The 27,761-nt window shown below is 42.5% G+C and overlaps 1 protein-coding gene across 3 annotated transcripts in view; it reads right to left on the bottom strand.

Annotated features, from left to right (window-relative positions):
- Nucleotides 1-27,761, bottom strand: part of LOC116234502 (BEN domain-containing protein 5) — an 854,963-nt gene that overhangs the window by 56,474 nt on the left and 770,728 nt on the right. For all 3 annotated transcript variants that reach the window (XM_090146639.1, XM_090146640.1, XM_090146638.1), the window contains exon 11: nt 27,275-27,437. In XM_090146639.1, the coding sequence (XP_090002765.1) occupies nt 27,275-27,437 (163 nt within the window). The remainder of the gene's footprint in view (nt 1-27,274; nt 27,438-27,761) is intronic.

Here is a 27,761-nt window from a genome sequence, read left to right on the forward strand (position 1 = left end):
CTTAAGAATGCACGTTCTCCTCAGAAGCTCCAGAACAAATTGGTTGGGAGAAGGTTTGAATACAGTCTTGATATATTTCAGCAAAGCTAAACCAAATCCCAAAGCCGTTTTAACTGCACCACCACTAAATGGAGGCTTATGCCACTGTAATTTGGGCTTGAATTGAAGACATGAATGTCAATAGAGTCAAGAGGTTTGGATACAAGTGGGGTGGAAAATTTTCCCAGAGGAATAGATTTTACCCCCCTCACAAAACATGTAAAGCAAGGATTATACAGAAAATGAAGCTACTTTGCCAACAGTAGGATATTTAAACCCCTCAGGCAACTTGTCTGTAATTTATTATTCTTTTAATTTAATTTTTTTAAATCTCTTTCTCTGCCCCCCTCCAAACAGGAACCATGAAATAACACTGGAAGAAGACACGTGGGGCCAAATTCTCATCAGCTGGAACACTCTAAGCTCAATTTGAACTGACAAGGTGCTTGCATGAGGCTCTGAATCAAGCACTTTCCCCGTGTAATGCAACTTCTTACAACAGAGGGAAGTCTCAGGGCCTCTGTATCTAGAGAAAATTTTCTGCATTTTAAATGCTTCCAAATAGCTTCACTATCTTCTGCTTCAGTTCACCTAAATTAAGTACAGTAATAACTACCATCCCCCATCTCAGAAGAGAGCTATGACATTTGCAGGGATATGTCAGCTCATATATGAGGGCCAAGGGGTAGGAAATTCTTAACTGTTGATGAGGAAGAGAACTCAGCCCATGCAAACCATTTCACAAGAACAAGGTTCAAAGCGAGGACATGAAGGGCCTTAACCAAACTGCTTCTATTCAGCTGCTATCCAAAAAATGCAAAGCTTCCATTGAATTTTCTCCCAGTCTTACTACTTGGAAGCTTATGTGATGCTCCAAGTAGCTGCAGGAGTCTTTCTAGGCAATTCAAACTCAAAGATCCTGCTTCTGGCTGCCAGAGTGACTTTTACAAAAGTTTTCCATGCCACTTTATTTTGAGGGACATTACCTTAAGTTTAGATTCCAAGAAGAATAATATAGGGAGGGTTTTGCATAGAATGAATGTGCACTTAGTGCATGGTTGATCAAAGCGGGATTCCTCTGTCCTGCTCAATATCTGACTTTGCAGAGCTACGCTGACAAACAAGTCTGATGCTTTGAACAGAAAAGGAAAATGCAGTGGAACAATGTGAGTGCATGAGAGATCAGCAAGGATGGTAGAACAAATCCAGGGAGGAGCTGCATAAATTCCCCTGCAGAAAGAAGGGCCTGAAGTACAGGACAGCCTTCCCCAGCTGGCTGCTCTGACCTCACACTTGGTAGTGAATGGCACCACACAGCAAAATGGCAAAGTATCTCTCCCTGCACTTTTTTGTGCATATGGATTCCCTTGACACCTATGGAACAGGTGAGCTACAGTGAGATGGGGAAGCTGTATGGAGGGGACCTTTGAGGCCAGGACTTTACCCATTCAGCTCAGCAGTTTGGTTGCTCTCAAGCAGAGCACAAAGACAGACCAGCCGCCCTCATCCAGCTCCCCCTTTCTCTCAGGCTACACAGGCTTACAAAGAATTGCAACTTCTGCAGGTGTACGGTATCTTCTATACTAGTATAAAAGCAGAGGCTCCAGGAGCCATGGAATTATTTGAGGTTTGCCCAGCATTTATTTAAAAATGCAATTGAAGTTTCACAGTTGGAGAGCAAAACTTAATGTTGCGATAGAATGAAGCCCTAAAAATATATATAAAAAAATAAATAAATCCATTTTAAAAGATTCCTATATACATCTGGCAATGCTGCATTCCAGCTTCAGCAGAACGTGCCCTTCCTTGTACTTCGAACTTCCCCTGCATGTATTTCCCCAGGGAAAAAGGAGAGAGAATTAAAAAAAAAACCACCAAAAACAGAAGAGGAAAACATAAATGTAAAAAGTTTGAAAACACTGAGGCAAGGATTAGGAGAAGATGCAGTGCCAGAAAGTGATTCATTTACAAAACCTGCCCCGACTGCCAGAGCCTCTTTGACTGAACACAGTCAGCACAAAAATGAGTCCACGTTGTATGCAATGAAAATGCCGATGAACGCCATTCCCTGTGCAATGGCTTTAAAATTGATTTGAGGGGTGAGGGAGGGTTTTGTTTCACCTTCCTTAGTGGGGAAGCCAGACAGAGCTTTAAGCTTTATTGACTCTGGTATTATAATCACAGTTGCTAGTCTTTCAACCTGTTCCAGAATTGGAGGAAGGTTTTCTTCTCTGTATGACTAGACACTGTAGCATAGTCGATTCTGTGCTGAATTGAAATTCATCAGAGCCTGCTTTGTCTCAACAGAGTAATAAAAGCCTAAAACGTTATTATGCATGAAATAGTTATGGAGCTTATGAAAGAAAGGGTTGGTTTTTTCTCCCTTGTTGCAAAAAGGGGAAGAAAGGGGAATATCTGACCTGACCACAAGAAGAGAGTGAAAGGAAGATAAGCCTTTTGTATAAAATTGGCTCTACCTGTAAAAATGTGTAAATGAAGCAAAAGTACCAAATGGGTCTCAAAGAAGGGACCCAAAGGATGCAATGAGAATGCTCAGTACAGGGAACTTGGCTGAAACCCGTCTCAGCTCATAGAGAATCTGGTGTTTAAATACAGCTACAGTCTGCATGCAGCTGTATTTACAGCTCATTTCTTGATCTTCTATCACGAAACATGAGCAGGTACTCCACGGCACAACAGAGCAAAACTCGATCCTTCCTGGCTCTATCTTGCAGAGAATTATGCACCAGCTGTAAGAAGGTATCCCAAATGAAATATCTATGAAAGTTCCTCAAAGGCTCTGCAAGACGTGGATGCAGCCAAGTTATGACCAAGGGTGGGAGAAAACCACTGTAACAGGTGAAGACACTTTGATCTGTAGAGCCTCGTCTCTCCCAGCCTAAGCATTGCCAGATGAACGCCTGTGATGTGGACACAGCATTTCGTGCTGCTGCAGGCAGGCTGGGGGTGGTGCAGCAGCGTTAAATCTGGATGCACATCCATTGGAAAGGGGTCAACTAAGACAGGCACTTCAGCAGGAGGAGCAAACCCTCTGCAGCCTTTCTCTCTGAGTGCATATTACAGTTAATTAGCAATTAAGTAATTGAATTATACAAAAAAAAAAAAAAAGCACAAAGGAGACATATATGCATAGATCAATATCAGCCACTAGTATGTCTTTCATATCTTTGGAGTTGCATACACAGAGAATATAAAGATACAGAAAGATGCTTCAACCCTGCTGAAATGGGTGGGGGTTGGCTAATCCAGGGAGGCACCCAGCTGTGGGCACCCATCACACTGCAGTACAAACACCTGCATTAGGATTCCTTGGTCCACTCGAATGCTTCCAGGAGCTTGGAATTAAGAACAGGATCCTAAACACATGCTGAACAAACCCACAGTGTCCATGTTTCCATAAACAGCTCGATATAAAACACACTTTGTTTATCCCCCTGAAAAAGAGGCTCATGAAAGTGCCCAGTCTTCAGCTCCCTTGGATCCTCTCCGAGGGGGGCTTTCAAAGCAATAACTATTAAAACGTTACTGCCATTTGTCTAATGCAATTCTATGTTCTGCATCCATCTTTGGAGAGCTGACTTTCATTAACACTTCAAAAATAATTTAAGGTTTTCACGGTGAAGGTTAGAAACTTTTCACAGCTCAGAGCTAATAGCTCTGCTGTTTACATGCTATAATGTCTTGATAACCTTTTCAAACACACTGTGGCCGGCAGCTGGGACCTGTCCCTGCTATTTTTGTTCCCGGAATGTAACAGCAGAAATGCGATGACTTTGTGCCCCCAAAATGGTCACATTTCTTCTCTTTAGGCTTCTCTTCCATTACAGAACTATCAGAAAGGGCCTCACCTTTTCAAGGGGCTCCTGATGTATTGAAATACAGCCCTGCTGTCCTTTCCTTGGTGAAATGAAACAAGCTGATTGCCTCACTGGAAGCCCTGTTTCCAGTGAAGGCATAGGAGGAGGGCAGGCAATCTGCCTTTTCCGTATGGGGGGGTCTTCGAGAGGGCAATGAACGTACATGAACCATTTTTGGCAGAGTAAAGGTAGGATTCTTGCAAAAAACGTGCTGCAGCCCTCTTGCCTTGTTTTACCTTAGTTGGGTGCAGATTACAAATCCTTACTGAAGATAGGGCAGGGTGGCAAACAATAGCTGAGTGCCCTGGCATTCACAGGCTACAAAATGGAGTCTCAAAAAGCAGAAATCTCACTTGCTCCAGACTCCTGCCCATTCAACAGCTGGAATGGGGAAGTTGGGATGTAAGGATTATGCTTTATCTATATATATTTCTGAAAATGTCATGCAAGACTAATTTCAGCATACTGCCCTTACTGGGCCAAACAGTGATCTCATATAGACATTACATCCCAAGGAAGGCTCCAAGAGGGGTTTTCTCTCTCCTAAACCCAGAAGAAAATAAATGCAGCTGCTGCAAACTTCTATTGAGGGAAGGCCCTGAAGTTGAGAGCATGGGAACAGTCCATTCTTATTGAGTTGAAACATTAAGAGTCCTGGACAAAATGTAAAAACAAACAACTGAGACACGATCAACTCACTCAAATTTACAACATAGGGCGATGTCCCCTGTGATGTCCCCTCTCTTTGCTGGATGCAGCCTTAGAGCAGTCATAGGCACCAAAGAACATGTTTGCAAACAACAGGGTAAATAGGCCTACGAGAAATTGTTCTAATGATCACATTTCTCTGCCTGGACAAGGAAGAGAAAGGCAGAGGTCAGTGTGTGCCAAGCCCTCCACAGTTCAGAAACCAGCTAAGGTGAAAGGAAGGCTACGAAGGCACAGTGACTATGGTGGGCACTGGCTGATAGCACACAGAGCACCTGTTCCTGAGACAGCACATGGAATCCTAGAGAACAAAATGGAAAGTACTTCTTGCTTCTATAAGCAAGCAGAGTGAAGACAAGTACAGCCTTCTGACCTCTATCCAAGTGCTTTAATTTTTTGAAGTTGGTAAGTGATGATGAAAACTTTTAAAAGATTCCTTGGCTTGGAAGGAGAGGAGAGTAAATCATAGAGTAAGGGATACGCAGTACAATTTATTGTGGCTTATTTAGGCAGCTTGGCTACATCCTCCATGGAAAGCTGCACATTCAGCAGAAATTTTGCAAGGAGTTAGTGTAGCAAATGAGAACAGATAGCAAGCAGGCTACAGAACAGCAAAAGAGAGTCATCGTTAATTAAGAGACCTAAATGATGAGACCTGCTGAATTAGGTCAGTGAATATGCCCCTTCCTGCTCTAGTTTTAGGTTGTGTAAATGACTTCAAGCGATGTCGTTTTCAGAGTCCCTGTAGTTGCCAGTGGGGCCATATAACGGACGTGAGAAAAGCAGCCAAGAAATATCCAACAATTTAGATCTACTCTAGAACTGGGTCAACATACGGCAAAAGAAAATTAAAGTCAACAAATGCAAAGTAATGTTCATCGCCACACTATGCTTGGAACCCCTGCTAAGCCTAATTTATATAAATGGCTTAGAGAACCTGACTGAAAACTGGTTAAGCCTGCTGACAACACAAAACTGGGGAAGTGGACACAGAGGGGAAAGGAAAAAAAGCAAGCAAAGAAATTCTACACAGTCCTTCACTTTGCTAGGTAATTTGGAAGAGGTACGGCAAATAACCCTTAATGTTGACAAATGCAAAGGCAATACAATTTATTTGTGAGATCTCAGAACAAAATGGGAATTGCCTTGGGCTTCTGCAAGGGGAAACAAAAATGGCTACAGCAAGAGAAGAGCAGCTTTTTCTGAGATAGACCAGGTGGCACACCCACCTAACTCATTTTTAAACTAAGAATGGGATCAAGCTGAACAGTAAAAAGAAACAACACTGAGGTCGCTTAAAGGTAAACAGAAAAGAGCATCAAAATGAACATACATCTGCTATTACAGCAAACTCTTTAGCTAGCAAAGAAAAAAAACTGTACTGGTAATATTCTGCCAAGCCTGAGCATAAGCAGGACCTTGATATAGGTGAATGCAGTAACCTTTGCATAAGGCAGAGGAAAAACAAGAACACGAGCTCCAAAATGAAAACCAAACCTCTGGGAGAAGAGATTTTGGGGGAAACTTGTCTATTATCTCCAGATTATTTCTGATTCTGCCCACTCAAACATGTGCAGAAGAGGCTTTTTCCCACACAATCAGGTCTTAAACTGTTTGCAGATGAGGCAGGGAGGGAATAATTTTGCAGAACTATCATGCAGGTTCAAACACCACCCACTCCAGCACAGACAACTGACACAGCAGCATAGCGCAGGCTAGAGACATCGAGCCTATAAATGAAGCAGAATCAACTTATTATATAAATAAAACTTGCTAGACCGTCCTCCATCTTCATGAGAAGCAATAAAAGATAACCCTTTGGAAGTCTATTGTTCAATTTGGACATTAAAAACCACACTGTACCAACGCTCTGACAAATACACTACACTGGTTGTGAAAAAGTGACTGACCTAGATACAACAAAGTGAAACATACTGTAATAGAGAAGTGGGCAGCAGGAAGACATATAGGACAAATGTGGGCTTTAAAAGGAGAGCATATGAGAACAAAATCAGAAAGGATCCTAAAAGGGGGGTGGGAATAAAAAATACAACACAAATGACATCACAAGTGCTGTAGTCAAGGAAACAAAAGTTTCATTTTTTTCCCCTCCGTTCAGAGCAAGCAATCATGAAATGGACAGAAAGAAGAATTCAGAGCCACTCCCATTTTCTTTCCTGAGCATATACAACTTTCAAGGACAATGAAAAGAAGGTTTAGTCAGTATAGATTTGGGATCTAATATACACAAGTCTCGATTTTTCAGTGCTCAGTTTTGTAGTAATTGTGACTTTTGCACAGGACTTCGATCAGTGCATGTGGCATCCGGCCAGAAAACAATTTACATTGTGAGAACTCTTTACCTGCCCTTCACTGGGCAGACTTTCAATCACCACCTACGTGTTAGAACAATCTAACACTAAGTTAAATGCTTACAATGTTATGACAGAGTAGCTGAACTCCATTCTGAACCTCTTTATGAACCTCATCTCCTTTGGCATAACAGCAAAGAAGGTATTACTTTCCTTACCCTTAGCTGACCTCTGGACGACAGAACCTGCAGAATAGTTCAAAACTCCTCCTTCCACTCTCCAAGGTTTCTACTCCTCAGCTGGACAAACTTGAGAGAGCAATTAAGAGGAATTGCACATAAGCATGCCTTCCAGCCTGCCCAAAGAGGCAGAGAAAGGTATTTTCCCTAACACATTTCAAATCACAAAGCAACCAGCTGGCCCACACCCGAAAAAAAGACAAAGGATGAATGTTATACATTGTACTTTACCGTTAATTAACCAACATATTTTAAAGTCCTAACTTGCTTCACTACACCTAGGGTAACATAAGCAAGTTAACAGTCCCCACTTTTACAGACCACCCTCTCTGAAATGGATCCCAGTCATTCCCAAATATAAATTCAAAAAATGCTGTACTTGGTCTTATTCAACTTGCTTATTATTTTCTTGACCCAGTGTCACATGTTTAGTCACAAGGAGATGCACATTCCTCTGCTGCAAATCACACAACTGTAAAACATTCACACAAAGCTTAGCCAAGCACTGAGGCCATTTGCCCTGTGCCAGATCAAAGGGACCACAGCACCTGCATCAGCTCCATTCATCCCACAGCATTCTGAATCAGGAGAGTGGGGACAGTGCTACAATACCAGTGTGGGACTGGAGGAAGCACAGTAAGTCTATCCTCCGGTGTTCAGCTTCCATACAAAGTCAAGTCTTGACTGCCCAAGAAAAAGTGCTTTGTTCGCTGCTTGTAAATTAATTTCTTGCCTCCTCTGTAGAACAAGCTTAGAAAAAATATCTCCTTATTTCCTTTCAAGCTATTGTATCTTCTTGCATTTTTGTGTTCTTTGCAGATTCCTAATCTTTGAGTCAGTGCTGTAAGTAACATTTAGATATTGAATTGGGAATGACAAGTAGATCAGTGGCTATTAAAAATGATGACCTGATGCTGCCTCTGGAACAGGAAGTCCTTGATGACCTGATTGCAAAAACTGGGTGGATGCTTCAGTATTCTCTGCCTTATGTCTCCCAGTTTGCTTCAGTTTTAGTACTATTCAGTCAAACTCAATTGTCACTAAAAGCTTTATCAAAGTGCATAGCCTTGCCTGAGGTCAGACCAGTCAAATCTTGAGCCTCATATGAACTGTTCTGATGCATAGAAAATGTGTTTTTAACAATTCCAGCCTCTCCTAATAAACCGGCCTGTCTCTAAAGAACACTGATTTTGAAACAGAAATAACCTCCGTCTATTATGGTCTGTGCTACAAATAACACCAGGAAGAATTTTTTTTTTTTTTTACCTTGTTCACTCTCATCTATTGAATCACAATTCCTTATATCATGTTTTTGTTCATCTCATGCTAGTGGGACATGAAAACAAGTTTGGGTAGGTGTGTTGCCTAAATTTTCTGCTGCACACCAGCTGCCCAATGCAGCTCCATTCTCTGCAGTGGATGAGTATGCTTATTCCCCATTTCAATACCATCTCTACCACTTTTCCTGGGGGGAAAGCATCTTTTACCTAATATAACTCAATATGTGTCTAACAAAATACTTCTTCATATGATATCTATACATTTTAAAGCCATTTTGGGGTGATGAAGCAATACCTTTCCCATTTTCATTCAGTTTTGTGAGTTTTCAGTCAAGCAGAAGCTTTGCCAAAGTGCTCAGCGTTGCCCTAGAAGGACCAGACCAGGCAAGCCCTGATCTCATGTGGATGCCCTGCTCAGCACACTGGGTTCCCTGTATACACTGATCACCTTTGGAACTCCTTGCTGCCAAATATCAAGAATTGTACAAACTCGTCAGCATTTAAGAGAACAGACGACAGAAGTAGACCTTGGAAACACGCTTTAGCTTGCGGATCAAGGGAGAACATGGGGCAAGCAATGACAGAATGACACAAGAGAGCCAGCAGGTGCAAAGCAAGACAGTTGACAAGAAGCTGACATTCTTGACTTGCAGGGTTTCTTCCATGAGGAAGGGATTTAATACATTTATTACCAACCAATTTACACAGAGAGACAGGAAGTCAGCCGCTACCCATGAGTCAGAAGGGAATCAAAGCAGGGGGAGGAAGGAGGTGAGAGGAAACTGTCCCAACAACCATCAGAAACACCTGATCTTCCTCAAAGCTGCCTTGCTAAAAGTATCCCTTCACTGCTTGCCCAAAGGCAACAATCATCAGCTTTAGTGCCCAAAACAATTAGACTCACACAATTTAAAGGCAGGTGGGAAAACACAGAAGAAAAGCACAGCAAAATGCTATTCCCTGTTGGCTTCTTAGAGAGTGGTGAGATGGGGCAGCAGGAATGCTACAAGGAAAAGTGGGATGGGACAAAGGGAACATGCATTATACAAAAGGCTGAAAAGGCTGAAGGTGTCTGCCTTGCTCATCTAACCCGCACGTCTCTCAAGCAAACGAGCAAAGTGCTGTCTATATTGGTTTCCTGGTGGGCAGCAATGAAGGGAGGCAGACAAAGTGATATTTCTCTCTCTCTCTTGCCTTGAGCAGGTGCCAGCAGAAAGCTTTGGCAGCTGCTGAGTGTTGTGCTCTGGGATTTTCTGCAGCACAGAGTGTTGGTCTCACTGCCGCAGTTGGATGACACCAGACCTGGTGGTGACAATGAGCCTTACAAGGAGAAGTGAAGGTGTAAAAACAAGATGAAATCCAGGCTGTGCTCTTTTGAAGGGAAGAAGGCATTTACTGACGTCAAAATCTGCAGCCAGTTCCATTTGAGATGTGCATCGTGCCCAAAATGAATTTGAAAGATCACAAATTCAGTTGGAAGATTGATTTCATGGCCTGAGAATCAGAATATTAACTCTGTGCAGCTCAACTTCAAAACAGGCCTCCTTTTCCCATTTGTGCTATTCTTCTGTGCTATTACTCTTCTGCCAAGGCAGGGAAAGCACTGCGTGCCAGCCCTCACAGCCCACCAGTATCTGAGAGGAACCAGAAAAGCAGTGAGAAGACTGGGGACCAAGGACACACGAGTGGTGCAGTGGGAGCCCAGGGAGAAGGAAGTTGTACCCAAGGTGCCAAACTGATGTATGTATGCAAAGTTTTCCACCATCCTCACAGCAAACAGACCAAACCACCCCTTGGGCGACACTGAGCACGAGACCCTGCTCTGTTCACTGCCTCTTCATGCTTGTTAAAAGGAAACATCCAAAATACATCCCGTGTGCACATGCTCCATCCAACCCATCCAGCTGCTCCTATTTTCAGCCCAACTCAAAATTTCCACTGTCTGGAGCAAAGGAAAACGCAATCAGTTCATGTAATGCCACAGAAAACATATGCAGAACCAAGTGCTAAAGCCAGTCAACAGCAGGATGAGTCCCGGACAGGCAGACACCCACAGAGAGTCATAGAATCACTCAGGTTGGAAAAGACCTCAAAGATCATCCAGTCCAGCCATCCCCCTACCAACAATATTGCCCACTAAACCATGTCCCTAAGTGCCACATCTCCATGGTTCTTGAACACTTCTAAGGACAGTGAGTCCACCACCTCAGTGGACAGCCTGTGCCAATGCCCAACCACTCTTGGCAAAGAAACCTAAACCTCCCCTTGTGCTACTTGAGGCAATTACCTCTTATCACAGTTATCTAGGAGGAAAGCGGACCCCCACCTCGCCTCCTTCCAGGGCTTTGTAGAGATAAGGTCTTCCCTGAGCCTCCTCTTCTCCATCTAAACAATTCCAGTTCCCTCAGCCACTCCTCATCATACCTGTACTCCAAGGAGAGGTCTTGGCTGTCTCCTTCTCCCCTCCAGCCTTCTCCAAAGCCCCAAGCCCATCGTGAAGTCACCATGGACAATGCAACAACCAGGGGTTGGGGCAGGGGTGGTGGTATTTGCAAAGGATCAGACACAGAGCAGCCAGACAGCTTGGAAACAGACTCCCACCAGGATCTGGCCTTCTCGGGCTGTTTTACCCTGCAGCGGTTTCTGAAGCACAGCGTTTGCAAACTCACTCCCGCTGTCCCTGTGCCACAGCTCAGCTCTTCCGAGAGTCACGGAGCTGATTAGGTCTCTGCACCGCCTTCCTCAAACACTCTCCCTCCTCAGCTCATTTTCTGTTGATGCGCCCAGTGTGGTTTTCTAACTCCTGACAGGGTTAATTGGCAGGCCCAGTAGGGGAAATAAAATGTTTCAGCTCCGTGCTTGCTTTTTTTTTTTTTTTTTTTTTTGTCCTTGTTTGCTCATGAGGCTGTGGGAAGCGTTTGCTCCTGAAGGGTTAAGGAGCAAGCACAGCAGGCAGCTCGCTGCTCCAGATCTCTCCTTTTTATTCCTGGCCCCTCTTCAGGCTGCTCAGGTGCACATTAAGGCCACTGCAGGGCCAGCACACAACCCCTGCTCCTCAGCCCCACACCTGTGGGCATGGAGGCCACAGGTGAGGGGCAGGGGGAGGGCCAGGGCTGAGCTGTCAGATGGGCATGGCCACTGGAAGCCATTTTGGACCCAGTGAAAAGAATGAAAGGCAAGGAAAGCCTGTGGCCCTTTTTCTTTTTCACAAAGGCAGAGGCACCCTCACAGCTTCTCCTCCGATAGCACTCTCGTTCCACATGCATTTTTCCATCAGTTTCTAGTGAAGATTTATTACTCCAAGTGATTATGCTGCCAGCCAAATGAGTGGGGAGCAGGAATATCCTTTCTTCTTGCATTGCAGCCACTGCACCATTTGGCTCTCAGTGGAAGGAGCCAAGATGGTTTCAGTCCCTTTTTCTTGCAACTATTGTTTATTTGCAGCCTGACAGCATGTGGGAAAAGCCATCAAGAATCAGAACCCCAGGGCATGGAGCTGGGTTATTATTCACCTATTTAAAACCTGAAGGAATGGGGTGGTCAGGGAAGACTCCAAGACAAAAACTCCCTGTCAGCACTAAAGGCTGTCTTCTCCCCAGACATTTTGCACTCAAAAAAGAATTAAGAAGTGACTGAAAATAGGCGAAGAGGTTTGTGAGGAAATAGAATTGGCAAAGAAGACGACAACAGTAGTATCCATCCCACACTGAAAAGCTAGGCATGTTACACAAGATGGCCATTGCCAAGGAGATGAAGTGTGCATGGATACACAAAGAGATCTTCCCAAAACCTGAGAGTTCAAGGTTTCTTTTTGCAGGTAAATTTATTTTGGGAGGGGAGGTGTTTTTGTCATTAATTTTCACTTCCTTGTAATAAGAATATTCCCCTGTCATGTGAGAATGCAGCTGCAGCAGTAACACTGTGTTATGCCTGGATGACAAGAACACAAACCCAAATACAAATAAAAAGAGAGCACAACCGGTCTGATTTTGGCTCCTACCTGAAAGAAATGCAAGTGACAAACAGATTGCACCAAAAAAACCATCTCTCATGCTGGATTTCTGACATTACTGGGCAGATTATTAAAATGGTAATCAGTAAAAAGGGCAATTTCAATCAATCAACTTCATCTCCTAAAGAGAAGCCACAGGAGGGAGAGTGAAGGAGTCAGGAGATCTGGTTGTGCAGATTTAGGCAAATCACTTTGCTCTGTGTGCCTGTTCCCTTCTCCTTTTATCTCACCAGACTGTGTCCTAGCCCTGTGTCATTGTCTAGACAACATCATTCCTCCTCCTGTCCTGTGTTTTCATTCAAGAGGGCTGCCGGAGGAAAGGACAGGCAGAGCAAAGCACCAAGTCTGCGAGCTCTTCACAGAACCACAAACAGAATTCAGATCCCTCGTAATCAGTAAGTGGTCAGGAATCCCTCTGGCAAAACGTACCTTTTTTCCTTCCTTACACTGGTCCAGCAGAGAAGGACAATGTGCTATTCTGTTAGCAGCACCCTGTGCGTTGGAGTTGAAGGCACAGCCCTGCTGGTGCACTGTGCGTGTCAGCACAACATCACTTCTGTTCTCAGTTTGCTTTGGCAAAATTCAGAAAGTTGCACACACAAATGCAATGTTAAAAAAAAAAACCTGTTATGATCACAAAGCTGAAAGCCTGCTAATCGTGAGATGCAAGAGGAAGACTGCATGACCTGCCCAAGGCCAGGCAGAGTCAGTGACTGAGTTCACAGCTGAACACAGCTATCCCAAAAGCCAAAATCCTCCATACATACCAAACAGAAAGTCCCCAAATGCCCTGATCAAACAGGATATAAACCTCCTACCAGGATCACTGCAACATCAGGAAAAGGATGTGTTTCTGGGGGAGCTGTTTCTACCTGCAAGGCTGGGGATCTGGCATTCTCCCCACCAGGCTGCAGCAGGACTGCTGGGATGAGGTTCTCAAGGTGCCTGCACTGCACAGCACACGTGGGACATAAATATATCACACAAACTCTGTCCTTTTGGGTTCTTCTCTTTCTCTCCATATTCCCATGTCACTGTGCGTGTCACCCTGGCAATACCAGGTTGTTTATCATCACTGAGTGCCTAGATTGGCCCCACTAGAGGAAAATCAAAGAAAGCAGCAGGGGCTGAGGTGTGATGGGAAGAAAGCAAATTCTTCCCTCTGAGAAGCATACGTACTTCTCCTCAGCTACCCCATACACACCCACACACAAGCACACATTTCAGGCTGCTCGCCTTCCCCCCACCAGTCGCTGCTTTCAGCCTGGCGAGTCCCTGTGCTTCTCCCCTTTCTCTGCTCAGATTCGTGCCTCGTTTCTATGGATTTCTGTGTCAGCTCCCTCAAGGATATTCACTGGAATGGACACATTTACGGGATGACTAACATTCTGAAAGCAGGTGGTGCTATTATAGTCATACAAAAGCCACCTATTTTTGCTGCCTTGCGCTGTCATCCTGTTATACTTTGCTTTGCTTTGTTATCGTACCAACTTCTCAGCACCATTACTCTGGGCTGCTCCAGTTCTAGGGTCGTCTGCAGAGGACTGATAGAGGGACACCTTTGTTCCCTGCAGAGCTAGTTTGGTTCTCCCCAACAAAAAGAGAACTGAGAGTTTCTGTCTGTCATAATTCATTTGCTTCACGAATCTTGAGAAAATACTGAAAGAAAAAAGTTCTGGTATGTATGCGTACCTAATGCACACACAGATTCATGTATATATTTTCCCATGCTGAGTAGTAGCTTTAAAATGAAATGTTAGAAGAGAAGTATGTTCTCTTTATCCTTCTATCATACAAAGGATAATCCCTTTGAAAGCCATAAGGTAAGTCATGAGTACTAGCTGTTATTTCCAGTGGTGTCTGTTCACATTAACTACTGAAACATCTCAACTTGCCTTGGCTTGAGAACCCTTAGGTTGTCTCATATCTCAGATCTTGTTATGTGCCCTTACCTCCCTGCACTGCTGGTAGTGTGGTAACAATGCGAGGGTCTGACCAAGAGCAGGATTTCTTTGTGCCAGGTGCTGTATAAAGCCACAGACTGTCTCTGCACATCATTTAAGCACCGAGGACTGAGAACACGGGGAGAAACACAGGCATGGAGTTAAAATAAAACTGCATGATTAGAAATCACATTTCCTGAACCTCTGTCCTGAGATCTCATTTAACTACCTAATAGCAAAGTGACCACGAAGAAGCAACATCAGCGAATGGCAGTTTTAAAGTGCATGTAATAGAGCAGGGACCACTGCAGGAAGAGCCTCAAGCAGACCAAAACCTCCAGAATCTCTTCTGTCCTTTTCACCTTGAAAGGAGAAGCTGAATTTCTGTTTCCAGCTCGGTGCTTTGCAAAACCTGGCAATCCTGACTCCAGCTCCTTTCACTCCTCACAAACCCAGTGGAGGGCAGTGCAAGTTGTATATGTGATTCTCAAACTGGCTTACGCCAATCTAGCTTGTGTGTGAAGGATTTGCATTCAGAGAGCCTACAATAAGTACAGAATTATTAATACAGCAGTGTACTCAATAGCTGAGACTGTGCTTGTTACCGAGAGGGGGAAAAAAAGCCACTACCCTTCTGCTACAGAGGATCTAAATGGGAATCAGGCTCAGACTTGTTTCATAGTGTAAATGCCCTGACCTGTTATTCCCTACTTTATGACACAAATTCAGCTATAATCAATTATAGCTTGAAATGCTCCTTAAATATAAAGAAAAATCCACAGCACATGCAAAGGCCCCTGACGGTAACTGATGCAATAAAGCAGAGCAGGAAACTCCCTTTTCTTATTAAAGGCTGAGTTTAAATCCTTCCACAGACAGATGCAGTTGCTGTGCTGTTTACTGCTAACCTTGAATTCACATTAACAAGTGTATCAAACTTTCCCTTCCCCTTGGAGTGCTCAATGTGGAAACTCCTCTGACAGTAGCTGCACGTCCTCCTCCCCTCACATTTTATCATGGAGCATTCCCTCCTAATCAATACAGGTCAACGTGGGATCCCAGAGGGATCCACACTGAAAACTATTGACATCAACAGGTCAAGAATAGACAATATATGATTTATATACAGCAGAGAGCAGAAAACATAAGCAGGAGAAGGATTCCAAATTCTCAGCTGGTGTAAATCAACACATCTCCAGATTTATACCAGCTAAAGACAAGGCAAGAAAACAAAACAAAAGAAAACAATCATTTTTAATGACCTCAGAGATGCAAACAAGACCTCATAATAGCACTGTCCCACCGAGATGCTGTGACACAGCCAGGCTGGTACAACAGGGAGGCTTCTCACTGACCTCTATTTCCTGCCAAGGCAAGCCAGGACATAGAGTGGACAAAAAGGAAGAGAAAACCTGCTTTGTTCCTGATTTCAGCAGCCATCAGAAAAACACCCCCTTCTCTTCAGTCGCGTGCCATTGAGGAATGAAACGTTTCATGCCAGAAGAGGGCACTTGAACTACAGGCAACACAATATGTGCTGCTGGTGCTGACCCAGGCAGGGATCTGGGGATGGGGAGACCACTTCTTTCTGTCCAATCTGGCTGCATTGCGATGTGCAAAGAGGCTGCTGGGCCTCTGCAGTCCTCCACAGAGAGAGCCCTGAGTGCTCATCCTCGCTACTTGTGCTGCCTTGACCTTGCTGAAGGTACACTCACCATGCAAAGACCTTGAGCCTGTGCTCTAAGGTCATGCAGACTCTGCAGGGGGCCAGGTCTATTTTGAAATAGCAATTAATTGCCCCACCTACAATGCAACAAATTACATCCTGTCCCTATTCTTGTTTTTATGCAGAGAATGGATTATGTGCCAAGTGAAATTCTCCCCATGATGGAGCTTTTTACAGCAGGGCTCCCTCTCCTGCCCCCATAATAGAATCATAGAATCACTTAGGTTGGAAAAGACCTCTAAGATCATCCAGTCCAACTGTCCACCTATCTCCAACATCTCCCACTAAACCATGTCCCTCAGTACAACAAGACCTTCTGGTGCACAATAACATCTAAATTCCATCCAGTTTTTTCCCCATCACAGGCCTTAGTTGAGTCTCCCTTTTGCTCAGCTACCTATTTTTAGAAATCTTGCCCAAACTGAGAACTGTTTCTTTGCCAATTTTGGCTGACACCAAAAAAATCAGCTCAGTGGGGTCAGTGTATATGACATACACACACACACACACTGGTTGCCCATCAAAAGGGCCCTAAAGACAAAGACTGCCTTTTTCCAATTGTACCAACTGCTTCAATATAAGGTTGATCTCCTTACAAACCTTACTTGTAGGAGCACATACATGGGTATACAACCCTCCAAACATATTTTGTCTCCTTGAAAAAATCTTGCCAGCAACACAAATTTCAGACATTATGCAAAAAAAAACCCTGAATCATAGGCAAGAAAGACCAGAAAAGATGGAGAAAAACAAATGGAATGATACAGCAAGTCTGAGAAGTTAGGTCTGCCTTGGAGAATTTTGTTTCTTTTCTGTTGTGTTCCCTATGATGAATGTCAAGCCATTTTTTTCCTTTGAGGTAACACTAGCACAGAGTAACAACTAACATATCTGAACCAGTCCATAAACTCCCATTCCATCTATCTATACCACCTAATTCTCAGTGTCTCCCCCAGAGTGGCTAGTCCTCTGCATCTCCAAAGTTTCCAGACACATAAATAAACCAAGCACGGATAAATTGGGACTAAAGATCTGTTTCTCAGAGAAATCTGGCAGCTGCCTCAGTTTATTGGCAGTTCATTTATCATCTCAAGAAAAATATTGATGGTTCTGGAGACACAGGTCCTTTCTGTATCCTGGTTGAAGGAAGGCTGCCCTTCTAGACAGGCTTTGGAAAGAAAGTCAATGCAACAAATTCTACTTGGCAGACACATGAAGGATGTGATGCAAACAGGAATCATTAAGAGAGGAAGAAGGGGCAGTAGGATGATAACTCTATTGGCCCAGGAGGGACCCAACCTCACATACCTCATGGATATCACAGCAAGAATATGAGAATGTGCAACTATTAACTAACAAAATCATAGGCTGCTTCTCAAAGTGAGTTATTACTGCCACACAATTCAAAACAAGGAGTTTGAAGCTGTATTCTGCCACCAGAACCAACCACTTATCAGATATTGGAAAAATCCAAAGAAAAATGTCACTTTACACATGTCTTCCAACACTGTTTCAGCCAACTATCTGCAGAAACTAGTCCAGTGTGAGCTTTTGCTACATGCAACAATCTACTGCCTGCAGATCCTTCTTTGCCACACAAGAAATCTCAAGTAGCCAACCTGCAAGCTGGAATTCTGAGGGACTGGGAAATGAAGAAAGGATAAATGGGCTGTTATCTATCATTTGGTCTTTTTTTGGCATCAGATGACAAGCTTCTAGTTTAATAAAAGTTGCTTGGTTTTAAAAGAAGAAATAACTGGTCTGACAGAACCATACATGCAAACTGACTGTGGGAGGAGTTGGATAATCCAGGAGTTGATTTGCTGAGAAAGAGTGATGCACACTAACCATAATTACTGAAAATATAGTATTTGGGATGTTGCTTTAAAACAGCAAATTTCAAAAGCCATGTATTCCCTCAGCAGTAGTTGATTCCTGGCCTCTCTTCACCAGACTGCCAAAACTCCAGCCCATGATCAACAGAAATTAAATTATCTTAACAGACTTTGAATCCCTCTCAAGTTTAGGAAATGGGAAAGTACAGCAGAACACACACGGATGGTTAAGCATATGAGGAAGTGGACACACAGTGATTGCAGCGTGTACTCTGAACCTGAAAACCATATCTCTCATGTTGGTGCTTGTATCTTTATCCTGAGCACAAGCAACAGTCACAGTGTACAGTGAATGCAAACCCTGCTGTTGGAGTCACTGGAGTTGATTCTCCATTGCTTAGCAACTCATGTGGTTGTGGATACCTGGAAAGAAAGTGCTAAGACGATATATCAACTCCAGAAATGAAAGAATGATTTTGATCTAGAAATGTTATTTCACTCACAGTGTACAGGATAAGTACTCAGAGAATAACTAGGTCGGCTAGGAGGCTTCAAACATGAAAAAATGAGGACTGAACCCCATGGGGAAAGCAGATGGGATCAGTGCCCCTTCCGGTGTAACAATTAGGAGTCATAAAAATAATGTTTGCAGGTGGTAGGCTTAAAACAAACAAGACAGTGCTAAGTTGTGGAAATCCCTGGCAAGGAGTGCTGTGGATACTAAAAATTTATAGAGACATCCACTTGAGTGTTCCTACGTATGATAATCAAAATCTCTAGTTCTGGAATTCCAAACCACTAATTGCTCAAAGCAATTCTCAAAGGGAGAATATTCAGGGGAAGTATCATGATTTGCTTATTCTATTATTAGATTCTCGGGCATCTGCTTTTGCCCTCTGTCAGAGACAAGACACAGCAGAGGACTGATTTTGATCTGAGCTGATTCTGGGCTGTTCTGTTAAGAGATGAGACATGAGAGAATCAGCTCATCCCACTCTTACAGAAACACAAAGATGACTCTCCTGAACACTACTTCAAAGCTGCAGATTATCTTTACTTTCTGATTGAGGCACGTTCAGACTTCCCTGATCTGAACCCTGGACAAAGTGTCACTTCTTGGTTACAAAAAAAGCTGTTGGCTTGGGGTGAGCATGTAGTGGCATTGGCTTGAATGTGTATTCATTTCACCCATGCACTCTACCTGCCAGGCTTTTCGCCCCTTTCAACAGTAGCTTGATGGAGAAGGGGCATCTGCTTCTCAGGATACCATGACAAATCCTTTGTTAAGGATTTCAGTGATATTAGGGATAAAAATTTGTAGAGAAAAGGAAAGCGAAGGGAGGTCTTTCCTCATTAATGACAGGCAAGGAAGGCAGTGAGATGTGGGATCTGTTTCCTTGACTATCATTGTCTTCCTCTGGTTTCTAACAATAGAGATGCAGCTGTCCCTACTAGGGAGATTAATTTTGGTCTCTGTACTCATTCAGGCAGCTATTTGTCATGAAACTTGCAGGAACGTAATATCTCTGAGACCTTCATCACTGTCAAATTCAGTTGCAATTGGTCAAGCAACTGAGACAGACATACACATACAGCAAGACACTAATTTCTTTGCTGAGTTCCCTAAAACATATCTCTGATTCCCTTTCAGGAAATTGGTATGAGGAACTAAGGAAGTAGTAGTAAAAAATAGCTTCTGCTCCTGCCCTAGAATTCCCTTTAATCACAAAAAAAGCCCTGCTGAGCCTCTAGGTGGAAAAAATATAAAAGAAAGAAGCAATAGTTTCAGTGAAAGAAAGCACACAGTGGGTAAGAAGCAGAAATTGGGTGTGTCTGAACAATGAAACACCACTTGCGAAAAATCAGATGAGACAACAAGAAGTCATAGAGGCACTGTTGCAAGGCACAGTGGTAATGATCTAAATCCCCAAACAAGATGGACCAGCAGAGAGCAGGAGACCCAGCCAGAAGCGAGGAGACAGAAGACAGAAAAGATGGCAAACGTGGAGACACGCAACCACCACTATGGGCTGGCAGGAAAGCACACAGGTCTATCGAAGAGACATTACAATTTTTTCTGTTTATTGCTTTTTGAAAAACGCCTCATTTTGAATGGCTTTTTCTCATTCCCATTGACATTTGGGAAAGCTCCAAAGCACATCACTGGCGGAAGCCCTCTCCCAACCTCAATCTTCAACCCACAGATGTTACTCTTTAGTCATATTAACCGTTCCTCTCAGACATTTCCAACAAATCGTTAATATCTTTTAAGCCTTGCTCTCCATTGCCTTTCAGATTAGCCTTGCCCTTTCCTTTGCACTTAAGTTTAGCAAGTGTTACTAATAGGAATTTAACATTTACCAAAGAATTATTTTAACTACATGCCCAATAGCATTTGTAGAGCATTCTGAGTACCCAAGAGCCTCGCTATCAATTCCATATGCTTAGTTTTGTCAAAGTTGCTGATAAGACAATGGAAAAATACAAGTTTACAGAAAAGCCAGTCCAGAAGAGTAATGTTCAAGACCTTGATCCAGTTCCAAAAGGGATAGCAGTGCCTAGAGGGAGCTTTCCTTTTGTTTATATTAGCCACAATTCTTCAATCCCTTATGTAAATCAACCTCCTGACCATTCAGTGAAAGCATCAATTGTGCCTGGATGAAGTTATTTTCTCCTATAGGTATAAGAAATAGTAGTGAACAAATGTAGCAATATTTATTACTAACAGGCAAATGATTTTTTTATACCACCAACAAAAACATTTTGAATTATAGAGTTTTGTCCGCTAGTTTAGCTGGTCTTATTGCAACCACAAGTCATTGATAGCTCAGATGGAAAGCACTGGGGAGGATTTCAATCAGTAAAGCCTCAGTGGCAATCTGGCACAAGTTAACATGCAGTCTCTCGAGAGAAACCCCAAAGGCTGAATTGGATATAAGATCATTTTTGGAGTTGGGCTTCTTCATCTTGGCTGGCTCATATGTATCAGTCTTCTCATGTCACTGGATACAGCCCTACCTGGGCCAAAGAGAACCTTCTCTTCCAGCACAGAATAGAACACAGCTGGCTGAAAGTAGGGTCACTATTTGCACGTGTGCTTCTGTAAGATGCTTCTGCTCCTAATGTCCCCAGGGTTCCTATTCCCAACTAGGTTTGTAAATACTGAGAGCCCTCACGTCTGACCTGCTCACCTTCCTTCCCCTCAGAAAGCCATGAGAACGCTTACTGAACAGAAGGTATGCCAAGCACCCAGACATGGGGAGAAATGGACCAAGTACGTAAGACCACTCTCAATACAGCTGCTACCTGCAAGATTGTTTCCCATCCACACGTGTGGTATTTGATGGCTGGCTCCCAGCCAAAAAGAAACAGGAATCATATGGTTAAATCCTCAGGAAATGCTTTGAAGATACTTTCCAAGACTGATATTCTATACTACTGAAAAAAATATATTTCTTTAAAAGAAAAAAAAAAAATCCTCACTTTTATAACACTTTGCACTTTTATAGTATCTCTCATCTGAGGCTATCAAAGCACTCTGGGATACACATGCTAAGAAATCCATTGCAAAAATTACAGATATTCCTAACTTGACTGTAGTCACTTGCCTTAATTTCCATTTCTTTACTGACACTCCCAGATGGTGTCTGCATAGATTGATACAGTCAATGCTACAGGCAACGAGATAAACAACCTACATCCAAACATACCCTCCCTCACCCCCCCAACTCCTCCTCTTAAATTATTTCTCTACAGCACTGTCCATCGTATCGAACTCTACGGAGGAAATAGGTGCGAATACAGCAACACCATGCAATGCCTTTCAATTTGGTTACACTGCACTTCATTAAACAGACTTTGTCCTTTTCTTAATTTTCTTTGATCAGGTTCCCCTGTACATACCTGATATGAACAAACACACAGATTCCTTCTGGGTACGAGCCAACAGCTGCAACCCTGAAAAATATCAGCTTCTTATATCATTAACTGAGTTTCCATGGTGCCCTGGGGCAGAGATATTGATGCTTGACAGCATTATCACTATAAAGTAACTTTACAACTCTATAATTTAACTCTATGCTTCCAGTAATATTAAGAGCATTTGAAATTGTGGCTGTAAACCTTGACACTCTTTCACACAGACTGGGGATTTGAAAGAGGATTTTGTTTTCTTTCCTCAAAGACAGCCGAAAACATGGTGTTGAGAAAGAATCAAATACTGATGATGTGCAAGGAGGTCACTCTTAGGGAAATCTCTGCAGAATCAGGATTAATGCTATTTTTTTTTCTTTTTTTTTTTTTCCTGCAACACACAGAAAGGAGCCTGTTTTCTAGGAGCTTAACAGAAGAAGGATAAAGAAGAAGACCTCTGGAGGTCTTTTTCTGACTATATGCCTGACTTAGAAATCATCTTGGCAACAAGTTCTAACTCGAGTTCAAACATAAGCCATGCTGGGTAACCTCTGAGGAGCTCCCTCGGATTTATCAGCATAGCCTTGCATATCTCACTGGCTTTTGCTAGTAGTGTTGACTTTACTGGATGGGAATGAACCTGCGAGGGCTATAATCAGGCACGTGAGGATCTTCTAAGGATACTGCTAACACAGCTGTGAGGATCAAGGCAGGCAGCTGCTAAGAAAGAAAAAAGATACAAATAGCCAAATACATTGCCCTAAAGGACTAGCAGATAGATGAAGCTCTAAAAGTTATAGATGCTTTTATTATAATTGTTGTTTGCATACAGATTTCTTTTCTGCTGGACAGGCACTCAGTGAGATCCAAGTAGAATCCAAGAAGAATTTGCATATAAGCAAATGACTCTTTTCTCTAGAGGATTTAACTTCTGTAGTCCCCAGAGGTCAAGCAGCAGGCTGGTAGCCTGGAGAATAAGATTCAAGCCAAGTGGGTCCCAGCTGTCCCAATGGTCCAAGACTCAATTACCTGTTAGACACCTCAAGAGACTCCAACCAATCCAAGCTGTCATTCTGCATGTGCTGACAAGCATGGACACAAGATGTAGCCACAAAGACATCTTTTACGTCCATAAACGTAGGAGTTCAGCAGTGCAACTGTACCCTGTTTAATGAATATAAAGCTTCCAGTTCAACATATACAATGAAATGGCAAAAAAAAACAAGTTGTACCTTTACAAGTTGGTTCAGCTACAGCATTAAAGTATCAGGCTCATTTCTCAGCTGTTTGTAATGTGATAAGACTTATCTTGGGATAACAGCAGTAATGTCTATTTCTTCTTCAAATGTGACTTCCAAAGCATAGTTTTGTTTTGTGTCTTTTAAACAAAAGAAGTATCATTGAATCCCTTCTATATACTAAGGATACTACATCAAAGAAGTAAACTGATGTACTTAGAAAAGCCAGACAAAGGGGAACTATTCTATCAGACCCTCGTACAGGGTTGCAGTCTCCTGCTCCACTCAGAAGTGATGCCAACAGTAAATCTGTATAAACAGATGATTAAAGGCCTGTCTTTGGGTGGGGCCTCTCCTATCTAGGGAAAGCTTACCATAAAAATAATACACAACGAAGCCAAGGACACACTGATAATTGTGGCACCCACTCATCTTGATTATTTTCCCTACGGCTACCAGGCTACAGTCACACCAGTTCTTGCCTTGTCTCCATCATTTCTGTCTGCTACTTCTTGGCAAGGCTCAGGAGGAGTGAAACCTTTTATGCTCTCTTATGGGATACCTGCTGTGCAGCAGGGATCCAGTTCAAATGGTCTGAAAAAAAAAAAAAAAGGAACCCAATAGATGTGAAAACTGTTGATGCGAGGCTCCTTTAGTGGCCACTCTTAGGTCAGGTTGTGACAGCTGCTGATCAGTGGCTGTTGAGGAAAGCAATTCTGGGTGTGCTATCAGCAGAGCTCAGAGTTCTTCAGCTGCGGATTCATCCTTCCTCCCCCTCTTTTATCCTTTGCTCCCTGCCCAGCTATGAGGCTGTTGTGTACCTAAGACAGCTCAGCAGCTGAGCTTCTGGTGGTGAATGCTATGGAACAGTTTACATGCCTCGTGTCATAAGCCCAGTAAATACTTAGTAAAACATGGTATTTAATGGAAGCATATCAGCTCATGTTAAAGCTTCTTTACCTTGTGCTGAGCAAACTGTTGCTATGCTGCCTTTTTAATCAGTTACCACCAAATGTGCGTGTGTGTGAGAAGGGTTTTAAACATTTCTCTGCCCATTTACTTCCATGCAACAAACTGACAAGCTCACAATCCTCTTATTATGGCTTTGAAACACAGCACATTCACTGTTATCTACAGCATGCTATCACAGGATATTCTGTGGAGCCAGGCTTATAGAACATATCCCTAATGTTTCTTGTAAGCCAGGTACATATCAGTTAGGCACACCACCAGGTACACCTGAACCTCTGAAAGAATGTATAACAGGATGTTCAGGAAGTTACACCTGATGCAATATTCCCATAGTGCAAAGCACAAGAGGCACTCCAGCAATAAATATCACTGATACAATGCTAATTGATGCCTGAGACATTCATGTAACCACATTAGCTCTTTTTATTTTAGAAGAGAACAGAAATTCAGTGCTCCACAGAATGCTGTTATCCCACCACAGAGATCCCAAGACATAAACCCTCTGCACAGACTGATGGAAGGTCCTTCACTCCCAGATTTCATTTAAAGCGAATTCTGCTCTTTGTTTTTACAGAACAAACCAGATGTAATCCCCTAAATGCTGAATCTTTGAGGTACAGTTCTGACAACATCAGAATTCAAATAATGCTGTTGTGTTGAATGTCTGTCTCCCATTTTCTTGTATGTAAGCTGTTTATCCATTTATTTCAATAATTACTGTACTTCAGCCATGCAAGTCTGAACAAAACGCATAATCTTATCCATTGTAGAAACATCTCTAATACAGACTCATGTAGAGGTTGTGATGTAGCTCCTAATCCCCAAGGAACACGAAAAGATTAAAAAAAAAAAATCATACACTTTTACAATGTCATGAAAGGGGGGTGGTACTTTGATCTTATTTGCCTTGAATGCTGTAAAGGAAAGGCTGACAGGTAGAATTACATGCCACCAGTGCAAACAGCAGACTATTCACAGTTTATTCAGCTTTCTCACCTGTCAGATGGGTTTATTTCTACCAGGCAACTCTAGAAAAATGTTAGGCTAGATGAATATTTTTGTAGATTCTCAATGAGCCAGTGTAGCTCACTTCTGAATATGGGGTATGGTCTCTGTAGTCTCTGTTCAAGACAGTGGGTTGCATAAAATCTGTGGGTTGCCTAATGTGGAAGTTGAATCACAGCCTATAATTTTGAGGAAATTTGAGCAATTTCAGCCATCCTGATCCAGGTTCTATTAAAAACAACAACAACAAAACAAAAATTGACCAAAAACAACCAGACAAACAAACAAAAAAACAACATCAAGACAACTACCATAGCAAAAAAAAAAACCAAAAAAAAACCAAACCAAAACAAACAAACAAAAAAAAAACAAAAAAAAAAACCCACAAACCAATAACATCACTATGGGATATTCATCATAAGAAATAATAATTTTTAAAAATAAGTCTTTGAAGGCAGATTTCCTGAATATTTTCCCTACCAGTTCACAGTATTTGGGCTTGCTACATTTTCTTCATTTATTTGCTTGACTTGCTGTCTGCATGTAGCTAGATAGTTAACAGAAGCACGCCTGTCCTTGGAGGCCAATGTGAGTTGACTGGCTGTGCCTTTGGTTCAGGTCCATTAAAAAATCTGAGCATTAATTAATCACTGACTTGCAAATAGCTTGGAAGAGTTGTTCAGGCTAAATGGGAACGTTCTGCAATTGTTTTACTCTTGGTTACAGTCACTTCTGTGTGATGAAAACGTCTCCCTTGCCAGGATACAGTATGCATAAATCCAACCACTCCTGTGCTAGAGCAGACAAGACCAGAGTCTGCATCAAGCAGCTCCTTTTCTTTCTCTAACTAGGAAACTGCACACTTGAGGAAGAGCTGTCATAAGTAGCCCTCCTGAATCCCATTGAAAAGGCAATAATAAAACCTACCAGGGCAAAATGACAGCAAAGCATATGACATGGGCAGACAGCCTTCTGGAATCCTTCTGGAAAAAGAAACTAAGCCAGCATGACCTGCAGGTCATCAAGAAAAACATACTCAAGGGAATCATGATCACATTTGTATAGGGACTCTCCCCACTCCTCGCTGCAAAAGCTATTCTTGATAAATAAAGGATAAATAAGCAGTTGTCAGTACAAAGAGTGCTAAGTGAGGAGGAAAATTAAAAGTGGAATTAAGGCACATGTCTTATAAGGCCAAACTATCAACATAAGAAAATAAATATCTAAACCAACATGAAAATTTTGTCCTCAGTGGCAACATGCAGGCATAGTAGTTAAAATGACTGGAAAAAAGGACTTTGTATTTCAAATGCTCAAGACTTCTAAGTCACCTTAACATATTCAGTCTCCTCTCCCAGATTTTACCTTCCATGGAAAATCTAAATCAAAAAATAACCATGCAAATGATTCAGAATTATTTTCTAAAAGCTACCAAGATAGAATGACAAAACAAAACAAGATATTCAGGCTCAAAGTATAGGCAATGGTTATTTGATTGAGGACCAAAAAAATAAAAATAAAAAAAAGATAAAAACAGGTCATAAGACCACAATTCTACAAACTGCTGAATACAGTGAGATAGCCAGATGGATACGTGCCTTTTCAACAGTGAGACACTGCACCTACGAGTCCTCAAAAATGCGGACAACATTGTCAGCTTTATTTGTAGAGCTCGCTTTCCATTTCTTTGTCAACCAGTATTAAAGATCTGGCCCTGAGGCAGCTGCAGAACCTAATGAACCCTTTAGAGCCTTTTGGCAGCAGTTCAAAGGCAGAGAAGTTATTTTAACTCAGTACCAAAGATGCACTTTCAACTTGCTATTAAAACAATAATACAAATGCAGGTATAATGAGAGAATAAGGAGAGAAATGAAGAAAGAAATAGAAGATTGTGGAAAGGAATGGATCAGAGGCTCTCCAGGACTTGTTTCCATAGTAAGTGTGTGAGACAATCTCCTACAAGAGGGAAATGGTTTATTTGATCTAATGTGCCTTTCTCTTCTTGAATTTCCATAGTATGGAGAATCAATATGAGGGAAATTAAAGCATCAGGAGCAGACTCACATTTCCACTTGTGTGTCCCTATCTCAGCAAACTCTTATTGAGATAGAAGTATTTACCTTAAGTGCTCTGTTCACGTGCTCTGCAAGAAGAGGCAGGGTTTCTAAAGGATACATGCTTCTTCTGTGTAAGGGACAGCAGCAGTAGTTCCACCCACGATGTAGCTGTAGAATGAGACTTCCAGGGTGTAGCAGTAGGACGTATCATTTAACAGCCCACCAAGAAAACGCCGGCCTGTCCCTGCTTTCACAGCATCTCGGTTGAAGGATGTACTGGACTGCCAGGGAAAGAACACAGAGACACAAAGAGAGTTCGTAAGTGGAACAAGGAAAGGGTTGGGAAGCAGATTGTTAAAATAGAAAACAGTGAAATTCACATTGCCAAATCTCAATTACGTTATTTGAGACTGTAATATTTTTTCAGTGGTTGCCTGGAGAGACCATTAATGGAAATACGATTCTGGCACACAGAACTATAAATAAGGCCTTGCAAACTTTCACAAAGTTAATCTCAGTTCACAAGTAAGATTAGCTTTTCTTCTCCCCTTGTGGATAACACTTAGATAAAGCCTGTTGCATGTATGAGCTGAAAAGGAACACTT

Source organism: Phasianus colchicus, chromosome 9 (assembly GCF_987193195.1).
Source record: "Phasianus colchicus chromosome 9, bPhaCol1.hap1.1, whole genome shotgun sequence".
Lineage (NCBI taxonomy): Eukaryota > Metazoa > Chordata > Aves > Galliformes > Phasianidae > Phasianus > Phasianus colchicus.